Raw genomic sequence first — 22,619 nt, 5'->3', positions numbered from 1 at the left:
TCAAACTTGTTAAACTTCCATGATTTGGAGATAAAACACTCTTAAAATAAAGGAAACATCAGTGATTGCTAAAATCATCAGGTAAATTCTAATGTCTGTATCCAGGTGGCTTATTTAATCTGAAGACGACATGGTTCTCCCTAGAGGAACTGAACTGCTAACATCCCATGAACTCTATCAAGTTTGCCTCACTTCTCTTACTGACTGTAAAACAAAGAAATCTGTCTTCAGTTTCATGATGTCCCACATGGTACTGTGACTAATCCCCAACCATTTTTATTTACAGTGTTCAGAGTGAGTTTCTATGACAATCCCATGCCATTCTCAATGTTACACACAGATTTTCTGCCTTTTGAAAATAATTACAGAACAAATCATTTGTTCTGCACTCTATTCAAAGAAAAGCACACATATTAATGGCTGGACAAACAGATTTCACTTTCAGATTAAACAATAAGCAGATAGGAGAGAGAGAGAGAAAAGAAAAAAAAAAAAACAAAGAACCTCCACTATACACTGCTTGGGACCACCAGATTTTGGGGTTGTTGTCCGTGTTTCATTTATCAGACATGCGATAGTTCTTCTCCTTCCTATCACCATCTGTACACACTTTCCCAGAAGACCCTCACAGCTGTCCCATTAACACACTAACACACACATAAGAGGTGCATATAGGACCTCTTCCGTGCTGTCTGAATGTAAGACATATCTGTCTTCTTTTCATGGGAGAAAGAAAGACAAAGCAGCTTGAGACCTCAGACAACTTAAAATCCACTTCAGTGTAAAAGTCTCAAGACTGCTAACTTTCTTCGGAGACAGAGCAAAACAGAGAATTTAAGTGGCTATGCTACAGAGACTTGGCTGTGTTTTAGGAACTACTACCAACTGCCAAATGAATTCACCACGGCTTGCTCTCCAAGGCCTTCCCTTCCTTTCTGTTTGTCACTCCCTCATTCTCCTGCTGTTTAGTTTTCCTATAACTCTGTTTTATACTCCAGCATTACTAGAAGGATGGCCTCTAAACAAGAAATAGAACTTTTTTTGTGCACCACCAGATTTCTCTAAAGGAAACGCCACAGTGAACTATTAAATAATAAAACCACCTGTGCCCTGTCCTGTATCTGCTTGGGTTTTCTTTCCATTTACATAGATATTTTTGACATAAGAAAACAAAACACGTACCACTTACTAGAAGTACCATCAAATGACAGAATTCCTCTACATATACCTGGTACAGTAAGACCTTATGCAGTACTGAGAGCCGGCTCTACGAATGTTTAAAGCTTCCTACGGGCTATTAGTTTGTAAGGATCCTAATTCAAAAACATCAAACGCTTTAAAATCTTAATTTCTGGGGGCGCTTGGGTGGTTCAGTCGGTTAAGCCTCTGACTCTTGATTTCAGCTCAGGTCGTGATCTCAGGATCATGGGATCGAGCCCCATGTCAGGCTCCATGATCAGTGCGGAGTCTGCTTGTCCTCTCCTCTAAATTAATTAATTAATTAATTAATTAATTAAATTTTAAAAATCTTAATTTCTGAAGAAATTTCATCCAAGATGGCATCAACTCATCTCATAGTATTTTCTTCAGTTTTGTATCCTTGGCACTCAGCACAGTACCTAACAAGTAGTAAGCACTCAAAATATGTTTGCTGAACCCAGTTGCCAATGACATGGTGGAATCTGTCAACAAAGGCAACCAAGGTAGATTTTCTATGCCAACACCAACCAAAGAGCATCCACCTTGACGCACATGATAACAACAGGCTGGAACTGCACTCCACTTTACACAAGAATGTTCTATCTTCAGAGCTCCTGGGATGCAGGCACTTAGTGTCTTCACCTTGTATAAATGAAAGTTTCCTCTCAGTTTCCTTCAAGGTTTGAAACTCTGAAATCTATTAACAAACCAGAGAAAGCTCTAGCTGCTCACTACTTTTTAAACTTCAGAGAAACCCATGGTTTTCAGCACTATTACGCACTTCCAAGCAAATACCTTTTACCCCATCCATAAATTCAGGGGCGGAGCTCAGAAAGCCCAATATCTTGGGGGAACACCTTGGAGATAAACAGCCCTAACCACTAACTACCCGTCCTACTGTGGACATGTTACACAGCCTCTCTGCTTCTTCACCTGCACAAAGGCAATTATAAAAGCTCCCCTACCCAAGTTTAAGGTTTATAGGAAGAGCTAATAAAATAATATATTTGAAAAGCCAATTTAAATATTATAGAGGTTAACCACACAAGTCTGGGTTCTGATGGATCTGGCTTTAATCCTGGCTTTGCCACTTACTATTGGCAAGACCTTGAGTGAGTTCCTAACACTTTCTGAGCCTCTCTTTCCTGAATAACAGGAGTAACCCACAACAAAAGTCGTCAGCCATCTCTACTCACCCCCACCACCCAACACGAAAAATTCTCCAAAACTTGGAGAAGTCCCAAAGGAAAACAAAATAGAAACAAAGAAACCCACACAAAACCAGAGAAACCCATATCCACAATTTAGGAAAACCAACAAAGCCAATCCTAAGAAATGGCACCCAGAGATGTAAACTCCCTGAAGTGCCCAAGTTATTTAAGAGTCCATCACAGAATGCTCTAGTACAAAGCAAAATGCAATGTTACAGCCGCCCTGTCTTCACTTTCAAACAAGGGGATGGGTAATAAAGGGCCAAAAATGCGCATCTCTAAATGTGAATCTACATTCCTCTCCAATCTATCTGTTTCCATCCAATTCTGCTGTCTCATGACAGGGCTTCCCTTACTCAGCACTGCCCCCATCCCAGAACCTCTGAGGCTCAACTGCAAATAAAGTAAAAAGCTATGCATAATCAGTCTTTATATAGCAAAATTGAAAATGTCTCTCTTTGAAGAATTACAAAGCTTTCTGTCTGAAACCTCTGACCTTTCTAGAGAAATCAGAGTCACTGTAGTTTAAAAATGTAGGTGGTAAAAGTACAAAGGATTACATTTATCCATTTTGCATGTTTGCCATCTTTTCTGAGATGAGGAGCAAATATCTTTAGAACAATTAGTTCTTCAACCCTAACATTTCAGGCTGTAATATCCTCATTCTCCAAAGAACTGTATACATCCTGGGCCCGATGAGATGGCACTTTTCTGTTAATTACTACTCCCACTTTATTTTACAGAAAATCTAAAGTACATGAATTTCAGAACCTTTTTTTAAAAATAAGACTTTTGTCCATACAGTGAATACACCAAGAAAATAATAAAAACTCATTTGAATCTTATTAAAAACCACTGTAATTCTTGACTGGATGGAGAGGAGGAGGGACTTTCAAAAGTACATTTAAAAGAAAAAAGAATTCTTTATTTTTCCTTTTTTTTTTTTTTTATTTGACAGAGAGAGACACAGTGAGAGAGGGAGCACAAGCAGGGGGAGTAGGAGAGGGAGAAGCAGGCTTCCCGCGGAGCAGGGAGCCTGATGCAGGGCTTGATCCCAGGACCCTGGGATCATGACCTGAGCCGAAGGCAGACGTTCAACGACTTAGCCACCCAGGCACCCCAGAAAAAAGAATTCTTAATAAAAGTCCTTGTCACATATTAAGAGGCCATACAACAAAAGTATTGCAATGACTATCTTTCCCTGACAGGAACATACAACAATAGTTATGCTGTTGAACAGCATCAAGTTACAAAGGCTTCATTCTCAGAAGTTACTTGAAACTACTCTCCAAAAGAAAACCTCTACTATTTAAAAGAAGGAGAGGAAAAGCCGACTAAATGAATCAATCAGAGACTTTAGTAACCTAGTAATTTTTTCTATAATATGCATCCATGCAAAAATCTTGCTATGGTCATACAAATATGCAGATCAGTTTTTGCCAAATTCTTTCCCAGAATCTTTGCTTGATCTTAAACGTCTGTAACCCACTCATCTTTAACTTCCAATTAATTACTTAATGCTAAAAATATTCTCTCAGGTATACACTGTTTTCTATCAACATTTTTAGTGTCTAATATTATTTATGAATTGTATTTGGCATAAAAGATGTTTATGATTTTCACTGCTGATCTGCCATTATGTCTGAGCCCATACAGCTCTGTTTAATAGTATGCCACGAAGGTTTACACGCAGATACATAGTATCTTAATTACTCATTCTATAGTGAGCTCTTTAAGCATCTCCATTCCTCACTCATTTGGAATGTTTAAAAATGCCACGAAGAAGGGCTTGATGTCATCTTAACACTGAAATCCATCTGTCTATGGCCCTCTTTTGACTTTACTCCTTCTGCAGCCAAATTTTTCACAAAAGTTGATGAGAATTTGTCAACCTAAGGACTTGTAATGTCAGCTCCTTTGAAAGGCAATGGAGTATTTGAAAGTGACAATGATGGGATCCTGCATGTAGAATATTCACTTTATGTAGGAGTTTAAAATTAAATAATCCCTTTAAGATTAAAATACACAGAGTTCTAAATGCTTTCAATAGGGGAAGAGGCAGACACATAACAGAAGAGATAGTCTCGAGTTTCCCATAGTAAGTGGTATGTCCCTAATTTTAAAAATCAAATGATAATTGATATTGTAGCAACAGAGTTCCCATTATCCACTGACAAATATCTTTCCATACCAAAAATTACCACTCAGAGCAAGCTATATAACTCACCACAGATACATCTTCCCCAACAGCGTGAACATGTTGCGCTACCCAATCATGGGCTGGCAAAATTACAAAAGGAAATAAAATCACCCAAACCATAGCAACAAAGACAACAGCCTGATAATGGCAGATGCTAAACAGGCACACATAGAAATTTTTAAATAGTATTCATCTTTTAAAATATGTTTTATTGTTACTTTTCTTTCATGTCACGTTTTTAACCTATAGAGCATTTCAAAAATATCCATTAAAGTATGTTTATGAATATATCTGCTCTGGAAATTATTTCTGTTTGGAAACTCATAGGTTACTTGGACCACCATAAACACTCATCAGAGACCTCAAAAGGTAGGCAGTGTGGGCCAATGGGTATGAGTCTTATTTTTTTATTCCAATCCTCTTATTTCCCGTTTACACTTTTATTTACATACTTCAGTTTTCCCTTGCTGGCATAACTGCTACTCCACAAATTTTAGATTTATGAGCATTTCTAAAAAAGAAACTTAAAAAGAAAGCTACAGTTCTATTTTATTCAGTATAAGTTCAGTTCAGCAGCTTATTTTTTAAATAAACCCTAAAAGACTTAACATACATAAATGAATATAGTGTAAATTATAATTACTGGTTTTTTTCTATTTACAGTTATAAAATTCACGTTGAATGAGGCTTTGAATTTTTGCACTGAAGTCATTAAGAACGAATCTTTCCTAAACGTAAAGAAATGAAAATAAGGGCATTAAATAAATCCATCAATAAATCAGTACATTTAAGGAGATTAAGACAAACCTTGTTATTTTCAATTTTTCTCCTTTCTCTTTTAAATTAAAAAACAATTTTAAACTAATAAGACTCAATTTTTGCTTTCTTTTAAATAATTATACACAAGGCCATAATCAAAGGATCTTTTTGGAGTAAAGCAAATTTTAAAATTTTTCAATCTAATCATTAAGGGAAGTTAGAAATATACCTCTTGTGCACATAAGAAAATATGGACAGAAATTTACCTAGTAAAATATCACATGCAATTCTGATTTTTAAACTAATGCTTGCTTTAATTCTCAGTGGCTTCCCAAAGCATCTAGAACCGATTCATCTATCTTACAAACAGGAAAAAACATTTCTTAAACCTGTGTAATAATGCTTCTATTCACCAAACTTCAACATTCTAAGAACAAGAAAGAACAAGTCACTCCAGATCTTTGACCCCAACCCTGACAAAAGCATAAGAACCTTTTCTCCCTCCCCTAACCAAGTATGGCCTCATCCTGGGCCTGTTTTACTGGACTCCACAGTAAAACATCTCCATGGCAAGGGTCAGGATTTTGACTTTTTTTCTTTCCCTCTGATTCAAGGTAGGTGTGTGATACCATTTAAATGACATCCAACCCCCAGACAACAGGACATAGACAGGGATACAGAATGGATCTAAACCATATGGTGAAGAGCGCTGGGTGTGGAATCAGAAGGCCTGGCTTTAATCTTACTGTGCACCAGTCACTTGGACCTTCTGAGACTTTATTTTCATTTGTACAAATGGAGAGTGCATTATTTATTTGCAATATTACTGTGAATTTAAAAAAAAAGAAAAAGAAAGAGGAAAAAAGAGAGAGAGAGAGAGAAAGCTACAATGTATGGCAAAACTTAGAAGGCTTGCCGCAAAATAGACAACTCAATAAAAGTTATCTGCCTTCCTGCCTTCCTGTCTTCCATCCGTCTCCCTTTCTCTACTTTCAATTGATCGAGGTCCAAAATATTTACCACTAGGAAAGCACGCTAAAGCCATGAACAGAAATAAGTCTAAAGGTCTCAAAGAACACTAAAATTATTCCACTTCAATCTCTAGCTATTATGATCATCCTGATCATGTCTGCATTTGGGATTAGCAATATCTTACGAAAGAAGACCAATGCTCGCCAAAATACATAAAATAAAAAGAACTTCTTTCTCTCAATTTTATCTTACTTGGTTTCTTTGACAAACAAAACGGCAAAAGCATCCTCTCTACGGAGTTGCTGCAATTTGTCATTTGTGGACTTATTTCTTTGCCTCGTAAGCCATGTTTATTTAACTAGAACATTAACAGGAGGGCTAATTCCATTAGAGAAAATATACTTTTGCACCATGAAATGATCATAACAAAACACGAAAGCAATGTTTTCTAATATTTTGGGAAAAACCGAAGGTAAAAGTAATTTCTGTCTTAGCAGCAACTGGAGAATTCTGTTAAGTTCACAGGGACGCTAAAGTTTGGATCAATAATTTGTATCTTACAGTTGCCTAAGCAATGTCAAAATTTTGATGATACCATAAGTTATCACCTTAAAAAAGCAAAATGGTAATAATAGCAAACATCTCAATAGCCCTTTTTCCAAGTTTATGTATGCCACAGTATCCCTTACTGGCTGGACTCTTAAATGATCAGAAAGAATTTTTGCAAAACTTTTCCTTCCTAAAAATTTTATAGAAACTCCAAAAGCCCCAAATAGTCTCTTAGTCTGAAACAAACTATGCAAAAAAAAAAAAAATGTGGGGAGATGGATTATAAAATTCTCCACTTGATATCTTGCTGCTCAAGATCCTTTTACAGTCATTACTTAAACCAAAACACTTTTAAGAGCATCTCCATTTGCGATTAAATTCACGGTTTTATGTTTCTCTTAACAAAGCATGCCAGTTCATTCATTCTCTTCCTCCTCCACCTGACTTCTTCCTTCCCCTTTACCCCACCTCCCAAGGATTTACAGTTTATAATGTATTTTAAAACAAGACCTAACCTCTAAATAACAACAGGGAAATGATTGCTGAAATGGTAATAAACCAGAGTTTTGCACATTCAGTGAATTCAATCTGTATTTCATGTTTTTTCTTCTATTCTAGCCTCAAAATTGCTTTCAATAATCTATACTAACATTTGCGAGCAATTAGAATTGTTGCTGCTTCTGTGCAAGTTTTAAAAAACTGACAGGCCATTCTGCATCCTCTGGAAGCAGCTTGAGGCCTTAACCAAGTGAAACACCCAGTCCTACTGTGTACAGCAGTGACCACAACAAAGGCTGTGGTTTCTCCCACACTAGCCCTAAATAGGTTTAAATTAATGCTATTCATCACTGGGTGGAAAAGAAGACAAGGCAAATCTAAGCCAGCAGCATTGGGAAATTTCTTACCAACACTCAAACCTCTTAGCCATAAATGAGCTGACCTCCGTTCATGAGTTTACTCCAGAACAACCCTTCCTCCCTATTCCAATACCCTCTCTGCCTTTGAATTTCCATCTTTTTTTCACTACACTACACTCTAGATAAAGGATACTGTTACTACATTCTAGATAAAGGATATTGTTACTACCCTCAAGTTAGCCAAAAACCGTCAAGGATACAAAAGCCATATTTATCTCAAGTTTGTTGACTGTTAATGCTATTTCCTTTGAAGAATTAAAAGATAAATAAAAAGATAAATGAAATTTTTTAGAACTGTGCATACACCAATGATTTAGAATGGATCAGTCAGCCACAAAATCCACCCTGAGTTCAGTTTAAGGTTGGAGTAAGAATTTGAGATAGGGTGGCACTCTTTTAATTTTAAACATCACTGTACGTTAGTCTTACACATTCTTTTTCTAAATACAGCTTATTATTATAAATCACAGGAACTAATTGCATAACTTTCTATTAAAGAGTTTATTAACGTACTGAAAAAGTTTAATTACATAATGTATAGCCTTAAACGAGCATAAATACACATACACATGTACGCCTGCTAACAAAATATCTTGAACATATTTTAGATATGCAATACTGCCGCAAACTAACATGGTAAGTTACCCCAAAATTAAGAAATTACCATAACTCATTCAGCATAAAATTGTAAGCCATCACAATTTAACATTTTCATTTAATATTTTTTTACAATAACTATTCTGTATGCACTGATAACCTTATGCATATAGTTATACTGTATTTTAAAGTACCAGCTTTTTTAAAAAACAAATCATTTGCACTGCTCTCAACAGCCCTCTGTGTGCAGCCTGAATGTGCACACACATGCACACGAAGCACACACACGCTCATACACAGACACTCCTAATCTTACACCTGCTCTGAAGCAGTAGGAAGTGAATTCTCAATCTGTCAACACGACCATCTGGTCTATCTGCATATCACGGCTTTCTCTATTACTATATGAAGGAATGGCAATCACGAAGCCAAAATAAAACTAAAATTCACCTGAATGGGAGTATCTCTCTCTTTGTTGAAATGGAATAATACGTGGCATATCAGAGCAAAACTAGCGGGATGTAAGTAATTGAAAATGAGCATTCACAACAGCATAATTAAATGAACAATATGGTTCAAGTAATGTGGTAATCAGTAATACTGGCTGTACAGGTTTCCAGAAGAGGTACGAGACTTCCAAAGCACCGCCAACAGTTCTTCCGGTGAGTGGCAGGACCATTACCATTCCTTGTCCCACAAAACTAAGGAAAGGTGGTAACAGGGGTAGCATGGAAGCAACCAGCAGCTACTGTACTAAAACATTACTGTGCAAAAATGATCCCTCTCTACCTTACAACTAACACTCCTCATGCTACCATTAGGACAAATTCAATTAACTCTGAGTTCACTCTGCCACTAGGCTAATTAACAATGACAGTCATTACCTGACAAATTTTGGTCATTTATTAGTCTTCCAAAGCAAATTTTAAGGCCACTAAAAAAAACTTCCAATCTTAGAAAATTCCTCATCTGCAAAAAGTGAAGATGCTCATGGCAATTTAACTTTTGGACCTGACACCGCTAGAAAATTAACAAGGGCTTTACTTAGTTGATTTAAATTTAATTCTATTTATTTCATTTTACTTTCTCAATGTCTCCACACAGCTGCCTCAGAGTTTCATTCCACCTCACAGCAGGTAATAACTATCAAAAATAAATTGTGACTCTGTCATTCTGTGGTGTAGATACAGCAACTTACCTCTATCCAAGAGATGAGTCCTTAAAAAGTCTAACCTCTTTTTAAGTCTAACCTCTTACAAAATTTAACTAAACTGAGAATCTTTCTAGAATCTGATTACATTACCAGAAGTTATACAGACGCAGTTAAAAAAAAAAAAACAAAAACTCTCCAGAAAGTTCTCGGTTGAGTGCCTACTAATGAACAAAGGTTAACTTTATCTAAAAGGTCAAATGCCTGGTGGCTAAGGTTATGACCTTAACAACTTAAATTGTGACCTTGCCACGTGCCGGGTATATTGTAGATTCTGATACAGATCATCTGGTAAAGACTGGTCATAAATTAGCTTTACTGTTACACGCCCACAAAGAAAACCATTTGCCACAATTCCGTAATATCTTCAAGTTGTCATATGATACCTATGGAAGGATGACTCAAATAAAGACAAAATTAAGGGCATAAAATGGTTTTACTCTTTTATACTTTTAACGAGACAAAATTCTCAGGCTTATGGAATCACTCCAATTTCATTACACTTGTTACTGTTTATCAGCCACAAAATACACACCGTTCTAATGCCACTGGATTTAGAGGGGGGGGAATTTGAATGTAGTTTAGGTATTGTATTTTAGCATCTCGGTAAGTCAGAATAAATCACCTGCACTTTTAAAAAACGACTGATTCTGCACTAGCTTCCAGTATTTACATGTGTGTCCTAAGATTTCAACCTCCTAGCAAGGAAAAGGCCGAGGCATGAAGCAATAATTATTGTACACATTTTTAGAAGGGGAAATAAAAAATCTCATTTGGGGGGCTATCTAGAAGGAAAAACGGCATTTTGGAGGGGAAAAAAAAATACAACACTGTAAAAGGGGCGGGGGGAAATCCACGATAGGTGAAAAGGCCACAATGGTTTTGGCATGTTTCTTGAAGCACGTTTCAGAGTCTCTGCCTCCTGCCAATACTGGCAAGTTCTCAAAACTTTTAAGGAGGTAAAAACATTGTTTAGTGTTTACAAATCTTCAGTATTATAACAGATGCTTGTCAAATCAGTTGTATTTAAGTTGACCAATCTACCTCATATTTGTATTGGCAGCTAGCTTCCCTTCCACAAGTAACAGGTCTCTAGATCTCTGAAATCAAATTTGAAGTATTCTCGGACAAAAGGCCCTTACTATTTGCTTTTGCAACCGTCCCGTCGCGAGCACAGCACACAGCGGCCATTGCGGCAGTCTGTGAAAGCCAGCGGCCTTCCGAGGCATTCTGGGATACGTCAGGAAAACCAAACCGAAAGGCAGTCTGATCCATGTTGCCGTCAGTAACTCTTTCACAAGCAAGAAGGATGCCAGCTCTCCGGAGCAACCTTCTACCTGTCGTTCAACCAACACAATCCTGCGGGTACTGAAACCACCAGCAACCCCGTGTTAGCTCCACGATCGGAAGCAACAGCAAGGGACAGAACGGTCAGCGACGAAAGAGAAGGCACGTGATGGCCTTAGCTCGGAAGGCTGCAGCTCTTTAACTCGAAGGGCAATATTTTTACCAAAAACTCAGAACGCGTGCTGCTCACAACCGACAAAAACGGAACCGGTATTCCCCGTTGAGGTACCTTGTAAGGAAGCACACACCAGGATGTGTACCACCTGTTGGCACCCACATTTTTCTCTCTTGGTCCAATTAGAGCATTTGTTAGAACTGATAAATTATTTACTTTTCCAAATACTGAAAAGATTAAACACAAGATCTTAAAGAGTCCTCCCTGAAAGCACTGATAACACCCATCATTTTATTATTTTTTTTTGCACCTTGCCTTTCCCTATCAGAACCTCCACTTACATACGCAAATAAATTTTTCAAAAATTTAACACTGCTTTTTCAATAGAGAAAACAAAGTAACAATAGGGTGAAAAGGGGATTAAGAAAGGGATACTTGTTCCTGTCTAGAGGTCATTTGAGAGGTGCTGCCTTTTCATTTCACTACACAGAACAGGCTAAAGCAACAGGAACTCCTTACAATTAAGTATACATTCTCCAAAACCCAAATATTTGAAACACTTACAGATCACATCCTCTAAAATACTCATCTATCCCCTGCCAACAGAATGCAAATGATAATGTGACATGCTTGCAAAGTTAATTTCTCCAGTTTCTTATGTAAGGACAGATGGATAACAAAAGTTCTCTTTCTAAAACATATATTGAGAAAAATAATAGAGAACAGGCTATCAGCTGACTTCTTTTTTTAAAAAAAAGCTCACATTCTTAGAATTAAAAACATTTTGCAAAACAGTACAGTGTTGATTTTACAGGTAACACCTTTCTCCTTTGCGAAAAAAATACATAAACATATGAACCCCAAAACAGCCTACTGGTAGGATTCCACAACCTTCTTTTCTTCCATCTGGCTCAAGTAACTGCCATGAAGGTAAAATCTAGCAAGGCCGATATGTACATATAAAAAATCAACAAGTTACACAAGACCTGAGCTTTCCCATAACACAATGAACCTTTTGTCTAAAACAAGGCAAAAGAAACAAAGTAAAAATGCATTCTTTTAGTCAGTGCTCAATAGTTTTAGCCTGAATGCTAACTCAATGCTATAATATACACAGGTAAAACATGCCTCAAAAACAGCCTTGAAACAATAATGAATCTTATCACCAATCAAAGCAACTCACTAAATCCATGATCAATATCGATTTCTTAGTGCATTCATGCACCACACAGGTTGGTTACTTTTAAGATTAACCTTACCATCAATTACTTAAAGAGTTGGTTTGTTTCTCGCTCAGCTATCCTAGACAACACGACAAATTCCTAAATACAAAGCTACTAAGTTTGCGTATTCATGTGATTCTTTTTCCTTCATAAATGATCAGCAATTTGGTAGTACTCTTACCACCTCTTCTTAATTAGCAGGGGGTTCAAGAGGCCCCAGTAGGTTAAAAACACGCCCAGAAGATAAGCAACTAAAAATACTGCCTCACCACCAAACTCCATGCTTTTTAAACGAGATCACTTGCCATTTACAATATCCCCTTTATTACAGCTCTCACCCATCATCAAAAACTGTGATCTAAACATATCACAGAACTACCAACACCTCTGATAACACTACTTGCCAAAAGAACTGAACTTGGTGAGAGTCCTCTCAAAGCTACGCTTTTCCACCCAAATGAAGGTGTGCCCTCGGACACGGGCAGCTTCTGGCTGTTCTGACTCGGGTTTACCTTTGAAAGCACACTGTCTCTCTGCACTGTGGCCTGCAACTTAAGAGGATTCAGGAATGGCCCCGCACATACAGAGGTCATCAGAAAAGAAACACACGAGAAAGTGGAACCACTTCTCACCATCGCACTTACCTGCTGCATGCACAAAGTATGCCAAATATAAATCGAGTTCCTTAACAGAAACCCCTATGTGATGGGGCTGCACACAGAGCCCTGGATTCGAGCACTGTGGGGACTTTACAAGGCGCTCACCATCAGTACTTTCGAGCGGAATACCTTTAAATAAAATCACCATAACAAGGTCCAACCTCCAGACTTTATCTGCCTGGCGAAGGCAGTCAATTCTTCGCATCTTGCCTTTCTGGTCTGGGTTGGAAAGAACACAACATGGAGGCTTTTTCCCCGTAACTGTAAGAACAAAATCCTCTCGGTACTCAGGTCGGATATCTTTCCTTAACTTGGCCAGAAGTCGAGATGCCCACTTCTGCTTGACCTCTGGTTTTTCGCTTAGCAACTCATCCTTCACGGCTCTCTCTTCTTCTTTTGACATACGCTTTTCATGTTTTTTGAAGTATTTTCGTTTTCGGGCCTGCAGGTTGAACCATGTGTAGGCAAAGGCTCGGACGTGGGGCAGAAGTGCTTCAATGAAAGGATGAAATTCATCCTGGAGAAATGAACAACAAAACTATAACTATCAAGAAAACAAAAGGAAACAACTTTTCTTCAGATGGTCACTTAAAAAAAAAAAAATACTTATTTCCCTTGCAAGTTGACTCAAGCATTACAGTACCCAAATTACACAGAGGATGCCTATGGGAAGTCTGGGGGGGGGGGGGGGGGGCGGGCGGGAGAAAACTGTCAGTATCATGTCTCAGTCTCAAAGAAGAAATGGCTAAAAATTTTAAAATGTGTTGGTATGTTCACCAAAGTGCACCGGGATCTACTGCCAAGCTTAGGTCCCAAGTCCTTTAGACAGTAAGTGAAATGTATTGAAATGCTTCCAACAATATATGATCTTAACCCTACTTCAAGAAAGGCACATCTAATTCTGCTGCAGCCTTGACCTCACTACTTGTAGTGCACCCAGGGCTCGGCCGCCAGATTGGCAAATCCTAAACATCGAGATGCCAGTCAATGTTTATGGAAGTCTAGGAGCAAAAAATCATCTCCACGATCAATGAAAACAAAGACTTTCCCTCTAAAAATACTGCATGGAGACGCTAATCTGTGTCTTAGGCATTTTGGTAACATCTTAATTCCTTCTTCAGGATTACAGTTGCATATAATTTTTTTAGTCAAAAACTTAGAAAAATCTGGCATATGCAAAAGATGAATTTGATATTCTTCAGGCTGAAATAAAAGATCTACTTCCAAGACATACTTGCTGATACTGTGGGAATGAAACAAAAAGAAAAAAGGGGGAAAAAAAACAAAGAAAAGCATACATGCCAGATAGTAAATAGAATGCGTCATTGGGACAAGAGGGTTGCAACTAAATAACAGTTAATTTTGTGAAATGCCTTCGGTAATAATCATCCTTAAAAAAGAGAATATTTAACTTTTGAAATTAATATTTCAGGCTTTTTCTCACAAGGAAAGAGAGAACCTGGTACATTTAATGTTTACGAGACTCCAGGAAAACCCTCACGGTTACCTCTTAAGATTCAAGTAATTTGAAAATAAAATTCAATTTAAAACATTTACATTTTTCTTAGTGTCTTATGAAAATGCTTGATTCTTTTACTTGATACTTTCTTAGGAAATATAAATATAAAATCAAAGAAAAATTAAACAGTAACCTCCACAAAGCTTTCTGAGTACATCTAACTTTTGATTAACCAACCCACACTAATCTTACATAACTTCTCTCTGCCGCACAAAACCCCAAAAGATAAATTATTTACTTTCAAATAAATGAGGATAAGAAAACCAAAAGGATGCTTGATGACTTTTTTTTTTTAAAAAGCGTGGAGGACAGACAAATATTATAAAATGCATTCTTTTTCGGTTTGTAATATCCACCTAAATGTATACTTTGGAGGCACAAGTAACTGCAATATCCAAAATATTATTACTGTAAAGAAATTATTAAATTTTCAAATGTTCAAATGTTAACTGAGTGGTTAAAATTGGAAAAATATTTTATCAGGTCTGTTAAAATATTATAAATTATCAATCATCTAAACACTACATATGACTATTTTTTAAAGTACATATTAATGTAATACATAAATCACTTCAACAATTGACATTTATCTTTTTTCTCTCTGAACAAATTTTAGGCTCTGCATTTCAAATTTAGCTTTGAAAACTGCTCTTTTTCAATAAAAATCCAAAAGAGAAGTCAGTTTTTATAACGTGTGCATTCTTCAAGTGGAGAGGGAACAGAAAAAAATACAAGAATTATATTATTCTTTACCATAAACATTTTAAATTTCTGATGTTTAAGAATCTTTCTTATTGCCATACTTTAAAAAGAGAAATGGTGGTGGTGGGAGGGGGGGCTTTTTCAAGTCACAGTTTATCTAATAAGGTATACGCCAAACCGCAAAGCATTTAAACGTTACTAAATTCTGAGCTCATCCTTGAAATGCTCTAAAATACATAAAATTGGGGTTTGAAACAGTCCTTCAATTGACTGATTTTCTTATATACACAGGACATGCTAGGGACCAAGGCTCTGTAGTATTAAGAACTCCTGTAGTCTACCTTAACTACAAAGTGAGTCTTCACCAAAAAGATTTCATTTTAAAATCTCAGGCCCATTTTATAAAGTGAAGAACAACTAAGTTCTAAACAATTCACATTTATGTTAAAATGTTACCTTATTCAAAAGCTTCATTGATATGAATAAACATTTTTTAAAAAACATTCTAACAGGGCATTTAGTGTTTGAAGAGACTCCTAGTATGCCTCTCACAGAACTGCGAACTGCGTTCATTCGTGTTCAAGAGGATTTTGTTTACCTGCCAACCAAATGCCTATATATCTCATCATAAAAACCCTCAAATGAGGCCAACTATGTCAACTAATCATTAAGAATAATCTAAGTCCCCAATTTTGCATCAAAAGTATTTACAACTTATTACTCCCCAAAGGTTTCAAGAATGTGCCAATAAAAGTGCACAATATTTTGTATAACTTTACTCACATGTACTATTAAAGAGCTAGTCATCTTTCTCAACTCACAATTAGAAATAATACTCCAGATCATCAAAAGTAAAGAATATCATTAACTTGTAGGAAATGTCAAGGCCCAGCATAAATTAATTCTAAAAAAATAGTAAGCCTCTATAAATCATGTTGCTGCACATACTGCCATAAGCTATGTAATATTTCAAAATATTCAGGAGATAATAAAGAATATTTTACATGTGTACTCAGTGTGTCAGTTATAGGCCACCAATGAAAACAAACCTGAAAACCTGTTTCAAAAGCGGTATGACTTTGAATCAGCTTCTTAAATGTTGATCTGTTTGTAAGTAAGCCAAGTTTAAGAACCACTGAACGCTGATATTGCTGGAACTACTTTCAAAGGTTCACCTATAAATTTCTACTGGGTTATCATTCTATGGCCAGGTAAATGATTTGGTTATGATACGCTTGTATGGACGAAAAGAAGATGTCTGGCATTTTCCTGATAAAGTTTTAAAAATTGCACACATGTAGATGGAGTTTATTCTTTCATTTAGAGTATTTCTATTACTGTGCTTACTGGACTTTCTTTAATGACCAATAAGCTACCTAAGTTTTTCTTTCTAAAACTAGCTCTAAAGCTTTATAAGTATTCCAGCAAGTTAAATAAAATTGTAAATCAGTTTTTAAAGGAAGAACTCAAAATATATGGCTCTCATTATTTAGTGTACAATTTCTTCACAAACTGTTAGACTGTTTCTTTTTACTGGTGTTTCCAGAAGAAGGCCTAGAGGTGTATCAATCACACTGCCAAATATGTTTAAAAAAAAAACAACAACAACAGAACTTTCTTAATGTGATAATAGCTCCTGAGCCAAGAGAATCCAGCTTTGTCAAGTACCTGACTATGCCCTGGGCCTGTATGGATACACAGGTATCCTCATACATGCACCAACCCAAAATATAAATTCATCTTTCGAGAGCTCACTTGAAGACACTCTTGTGTCTGCTAAGGTCATGCCCCACTATTGCAGCACCCTGGTATTGTCTACAAGTTCTCTGTGCTGCAAACTTTTGCCAGAAAGAACTTCAGCCTTTGAATCTCAGCATTTCAACTGTAGTCATAACTCATTCAAATTCTCTTACACTTTGCATCTTATCCATATGCAATTGTGAACCTTGCCAGAAGTGGTTGGAAAAGTTTCATTCCATACTTCCACAAGTTACTAAAATAGGAACTTTGGAAGTTTGTTAGGGAAAAATAAAAAACTTTTACAATAACTAAAAGCAACTGCTATCCATTACTAATGCTAGGCCTAAATCCCAAACAGACCATTTCAACATAAAAGATGCATTTAAGAGTCTTCTGAGATCAAATAGCCAGTATTATTCCTGTTAGATATTGCAATAAGAAAGGCTGTCATGTGAGAAATAAAACCAGAATCTAGAGAGGAAAGAAAAAAAATTATTGATACTTTTTAACCACCCATAAAGTATTCCGGCTAAACCGTTACCTCCTGCTAAATGAAAGCAGTAAGTGGTGGCAGGTTTTTTAAGGGAGTGGTAAATAAACATTTTATATGAAGCATACAACTTCATGTAGGTGATTAATGGTCAGATTGCAATGTACCAAAGCAGTATGAAAGCTCACACTTTTTTTGAAAAATTTTTTAGCGCAAAAGCACTTTGACTTCATGCCTTTTAGTCAAAGAAAATAAATAATATATTCAAAAGGGACCAGATTTGGAGCCGTGAAATAGCAATATTTTGCCTAGGGGTGGTGCAGACAAGAGAGGGATGGAAAGGGAGGGCACGGGAAGGAGGGGCGGAGGGCGAGAGAGACCCACGCTCCGAGTAGAGTCGGAGAAAAGTTGCCCCCGTCCTGCGCGCGGAGCTGCCCGAGTCGCGCGGCGGCGGCGGCGGCGGGCGGCGGCGGCGGCGGGCGGGGGGAGCCGCGTCCGGCCCGGGTTGCTGCTCGGGCTCGCGGCCCGGAGCCCAACTCCGCCCGACGCTCCCCGGCCCGCGGCCCGCGGCCTCCGCCGCTCGCCGCCCTGCGCAGCGTGGGCTCGTCCCGACAGCGAAACTTTCACTCGGGAAAGCGAGCGGGCGACGAGCGTCGAGGACGCAGGCTCCACCCGGCCGGCGCTGGGGGACGCGCGTCCACGCAGCCCCGCTCCGCCGAGCCCGGGGGTCGGCTCGCCGCCGCCCGCCCGCGTCCGAGGGGCGCTGTCCCGGCCCGGCCCCGGACGCCGGCCCGCGTCCCTCCCGCGGCCGGACCCCAAAGGCTGACAAACAATAAACAAAAGTAAGAGTTTGGGGAGGCTGCCTCGGCGCGGGCTCCGCGCGCGGGCCGTGGGAGCAGGGTCGCGAGTTCTCCCGCACCCGGAGGTTTCAGTTGCCCCGGGCATGCGGGGTGTGCGGTGGGCTCCGTCGGCGGCCCCCTCCCCGGGAGCGGCGGAACTACAGAAACCGGCCTGCCGGCTGCAGAAACGCTGAGTCCAGATTTCAGCGTGTCATGGGCTGCAACCCCGCCGAAACACGTGCGGGGCGTCCGAAAACACCGCCGTTCCGCAGTCAATCGCCCCGATATTAATTAACGCATTAATAAGAGGGCGCCATTAGCCATGTGCCCACACAAATGGCCGTGCAAGAGGAATGCACCCGCATGGAAACAAAGTTACTTTCTTAAAGCTGTATTTCTCTCCCCCCCCCCACGAGCACACGCTCACACACACAAACACACACACACAAACACGCGCAGACACGGGCATACACCAAGACACATGCCCCGGGCCCGGCCGGCGCGACGGTCCCCGGTACCCCGCGCCCAGCCCCAGGTCTGCCCCCGCAACCCCGGCCCCCCCACCCCACCCCGCCGCATCCAAACAGCTGCTTACCTGGGTGAGACAGAGCGGAGAATACATAACTGCCGGGCGGTGGGGTGTGCGTGTGCGTCTGGGTGTGCGGTTTGGAGGTGTGCGTGAGTGCGGGTGAGAAAGGAGAAAGAGGGAGAGAGGAAGAGAGAGAGAGAAGGGGGGAGAAAAAAAATCAAGCCTGCTTCTTGCGTTCACATTTCCAACTCGGCTCAACTGCAGCCAGCCAGCCAGCGCGATTGCCGCTCCATGAGCTGAACTTTAACCCCGCCTAGAGTTTCCCTACACTCCACTATACATGTCTACTGTACGCGGGCGTTAAAGGCATAGCGCACCCTTTCCCGCTCCCGCGCCCGCCCGGCCGGGTGCCCGCGAGCTGCCCGCGCGCCCGCCTCCGCCTCCGCTCTGCACCGCACCGCACAGCCGCCGCCCGCTCGCGCCGCCGCGGGGGGGGGGGGGTGCGTGGGGGAGGGGGCGGCTGCGGCGCCGCGCGGCCAGCCGGGTCCCGAGCCTCCGCGGCCGCTCGCGCTCGCTCGCTCGCTCCCTCTCTCGCTCCCTCGCTCGCAGGCTCTCTCGCTCTCTCTGCCCCCCCCCGCCCCCGCTTCCCCGCTCAGCGCATTACTGGGTAACGCAGTGAGGAGCAGTTACAGTCTGTACTCCCGGGCAGCTATAGGCTGCCACAGGATGTGCTTAAGCAAACAAAACTACTTTTCCTCATCCCCATCCCCCAAGCCCCGCCGCAGACCTTCGCGGACCTCGGTGGAGGACTTGGGCAACTTTGCCAGGTTGCCCTGCGCTCCCGGTTCACTGGGTGGGCACGTAGAAAACCGAGGAGAAGGCCGGAGGGCAAATTTGCATGTATGCAAATTTTTAAAAATCAGACCTCCTAGGTAACTTTTTTTTTTCCCCCTCTGAAATGCGGTACGGCTCAAAGCATTGTAATCTCTCCAACGGAGCTTTCTGTGGGAATAGATCGTCGGTAGAGGTAATTATGCACAAAATCCTCCAAACTTTGTGCAGCTTCAGTCCTATGGCATTCAGAAGCGGGGGTGGTGGGGAATAATTTCACACAGAAGAGTCACCGGATTTGGGGGGTGGGGGGGTGTCTGGAGAAAAGGAGGCGGAGATTAATGAGCGTTCTCCCTCCCAGGACTGTGAAACTAGTGGGTCTGAACACAGACGCCATAGAAAAAGTTCTATCACGTTTAGAAACAACAGTGGTTTAGCTGTGACATCTTTTTCTTTTTAGGAGGAAAAAAAAAATGTGAAAGGGATGTCCCCTAAGGGAAGAGAGATATTCTGGTCCACAAACGCGTGCCCAAAACTGGACACAGGCTCTCATTACCGTCCCTGTTCCTGGGACACCTCTGGAAGGGTGCCTTTTAAGAATCCCCTCTTTTTTCCTCCCCCAGGTAACCGTTCTTAAAATGGAAAAGAGCTTCCTGCAATTATTTTAGGTTCGCTAAAGTATTGTTTTGGCAGAGAAGGGGGGTGGTTTTTAGGGTTTGGCAAGTTGCCAATAAGCCTGCTTTTCCAGTTTTTTTTAACCTCATATTTTTTTCTCCAGGCTTTCCTCCCTGATGGAAAAAACAAACAAACAAACAAAAAACTCTTCTTCCTCCTGACCCCCAGCCCATCTCTTCCTCCTCCTCTTTCTAACTCTAGTTTGCAGCCTGCTGCACTTGCGAATCCTTCTCAAAATTCCAAAAGGAAAGCCCAGGGTGAGAGGCACTGGCACACAGACAGGGGAATCTGCACCTTGGGAGAGGTTACATAGCCAGAGAGCCTCAGAATAGAGGAAACTCCCGTAGGAATGCCCACTCTGTACTGTGAGTGTGAGGTGACCTGCTAAGGCCACTCTCATTCAGACTACGGTCCTCCACCGCAAACCCCCCCCCCCTTTAAGTAAGGGGCAAGAAAAATGTTACTGGAGAAAGCAAAATACAATCCTCTGAAATATTCTGCATCTGTCTAAAATCATTTTATGCTTGTTCTCCAGTTACTTTATGGCTAAAATAATTTCTGAATGCTCGAGACCATCTTCACACACCCTGCTCCTAAATATCCTTGGAAATCTCTCAAATTATTTATTAAGGGGCGAGGGGAGGTAATGACTTAAATCTTCAATGAGAGAGTCCCATTTTCCCCAACTAAACAACTGCTTTTCCTTGGTTCCTCTTCAATTTCAGTAGAAGAGAAATGTCCTAAAAGTTAAGCCGAGTTACAGAGACAACTTCCCTGGCCATGAAAACCTTTGCTGGGATCTATAACTTCAACTCGCTCCAAGTTTCCTCGATAGAAGTTTCTGGCTGACGGTCCCAACATGTAACTGAGGCACAGTGAGAAGTTATTGTTCCGTGTGTACTCTTGGGAAGCTCTCTTCCAGAGCAGATTAAAATCTTTCTTTTGCTGTATTAAAAGATAGACTTCACATTTGCCTCTTTCCAAAACAAGAAAGATTCTTACTTTTAACTGAATCTCAAGAAAAAGAAAAGGATTTTTTTTTTTATAAAGGACTGGCACATCGCCCTGGTTTTTTAAAAATAGGGAAAAGTAATTTAATGCTGATATTTCTAGTTTAAAAACTTCTTTTGTTGCAGCAGTGAATGTGCCCGCGATTTCCAGCTTTCTGCGGTTAGCAATATTATCTTAAGTAACTTTTGGCGCCCTTCGTAAGACTTTTGGATATGGGACGATTGTTTGCGCCCTCTAGGCAAGGGCTGGATCCAAGTTCAGCACCAAAGCCCTTCACATCCGCTCCTGCTTTCTCTCCTATCTCCGCCAGCTCCCGCTCCCTCCCCCGCGGGATGGGGTGGGGGGGAGGCGGGGGAAACACCACAAAGCACAGTTCCAACTACAGCCTTTGGAAACAAGACTGAGAAAAATACAGTAGAAGAGTTACAGTTACAGAAAGGCTTCTGGTAACTTTCTCTCCAACAGGCATAAATTTAAACACACACACAAAGAAACAGATGTTCCTCAAAGGGCAGTCTGGGGGTAAAAAACATTTCCAACTCTTTCCCCTCTTCCCAAGTTGCAAAAGTAAATCCTTGTCCAGAGTTCACAAAGACACTAAGACACTTGAGAGAGAGCAGGCGTGGAAGGAGGAGAGAAGGAAGAAAGGATAGTAGAACAGTTGTAGGAAACAGGTGAAGTACAAAAAACTAGTTTACTGCAATCATATAAATGACCCATTGTTAGGAAGGATAAACCCCTTATTGGAAATAACCGCTCCAATCATTTATTTTGCAAGTGCTAGGAGGCTGCCTTGAAATGGGATTGTCTTTGCGCAAAGGAGGCTCCTGTCATGCTCTCTGCTATCCATATTCTTCCTGGCACAGAGCCCAGCCTTGCATTTACTGTGTTTTATTTGCAGAAATGTTACCTTGCCAGCTTTAGTGAAATCCTCTTAGATATATAAATTACGTCAATAAGGTTTCACTTATATGTACAGCTCAAATACCTCTCATTTTGGAGGTTACTTGATAGGAAGATCTTATTAATATGATTTAGATTTTAATGCCCAAAGCAGTGAAGATAAAATTGGGGTTCATAAGTGACAATGCCATTAACTCTGTAGTTCTTACCAAGCCTAACTTTATCACTAGCATTTTCCAATCTTTTTCTCTAGTTTTTTGACCTACTGGTCACTTGTGTGCAGATTTTTCTTAGATGCATATAATACTAAATTGAATAATGTCACTGAACTGAGCGTCCAAGTGGATTTTAATGTCACATTTCCAAACCAGATTTGATTAGAAGGCCTAAAGCCCTGGGAAATAGCTCGATGGGAATTTAA

At 40.2% G+C, this 22,619-nt stretch overlaps 1 protein-coding gene across 7 annotated transcripts in view; it reads right to left on the bottom strand.

Moving 5' to 3' along the window:
• Positions 1 to 19,359, bottom strand: part of NFIA (nuclear factor I A) — a 355,478-nt gene extending 336,119 nt beyond the window's left edge. The window contains exons 1-2 of one of the 7 annotated variants that reach the window (XM_027597934.2): positions 18,845 to 19,359; positions 12,945 to 13,476 (exon numbers count right to left, since the gene is read on the bottom strand). In XM_027597934.2, coding sequence (XP_027453735.1) covers positions 12,945 to 13,476; positions 18,845 to 18,871 — 559 coding nt within the window. In that variant the 5' untranslated portion in view covers positions 18,872 to 19,359. The remainder of the gene's footprint in view (positions 1 to 12,944; positions 13,477 to 18,844) is intronic. The other 6 variants (XM_027597919.2, XM_027597911.2, XM_035727035.1 and 3 more) reach the window with 6 other exon arrangements.
• Between the last annotated feature and the right edge of the window lie 3,260 nt (positions 19,360 to 22,619).

The sequence above is a fragment of the Zalophus californianus genome, chromosome 4 (assembly GCF_009762305.2).
Source record: "Zalophus californianus isolate mZalCal1 chromosome 4, mZalCal1.pri.v2, whole genome shotgun sequence".
In the NCBI taxonomy this organism is placed as follows: domain Eukaryota; kingdom Metazoa; phylum Chordata; class Mammalia; order Carnivora; family Otariidae; genus Zalophus; species Zalophus californianus.
This window is presented reverse-complemented; position numbering and strand designations above follow the sequence as displayed.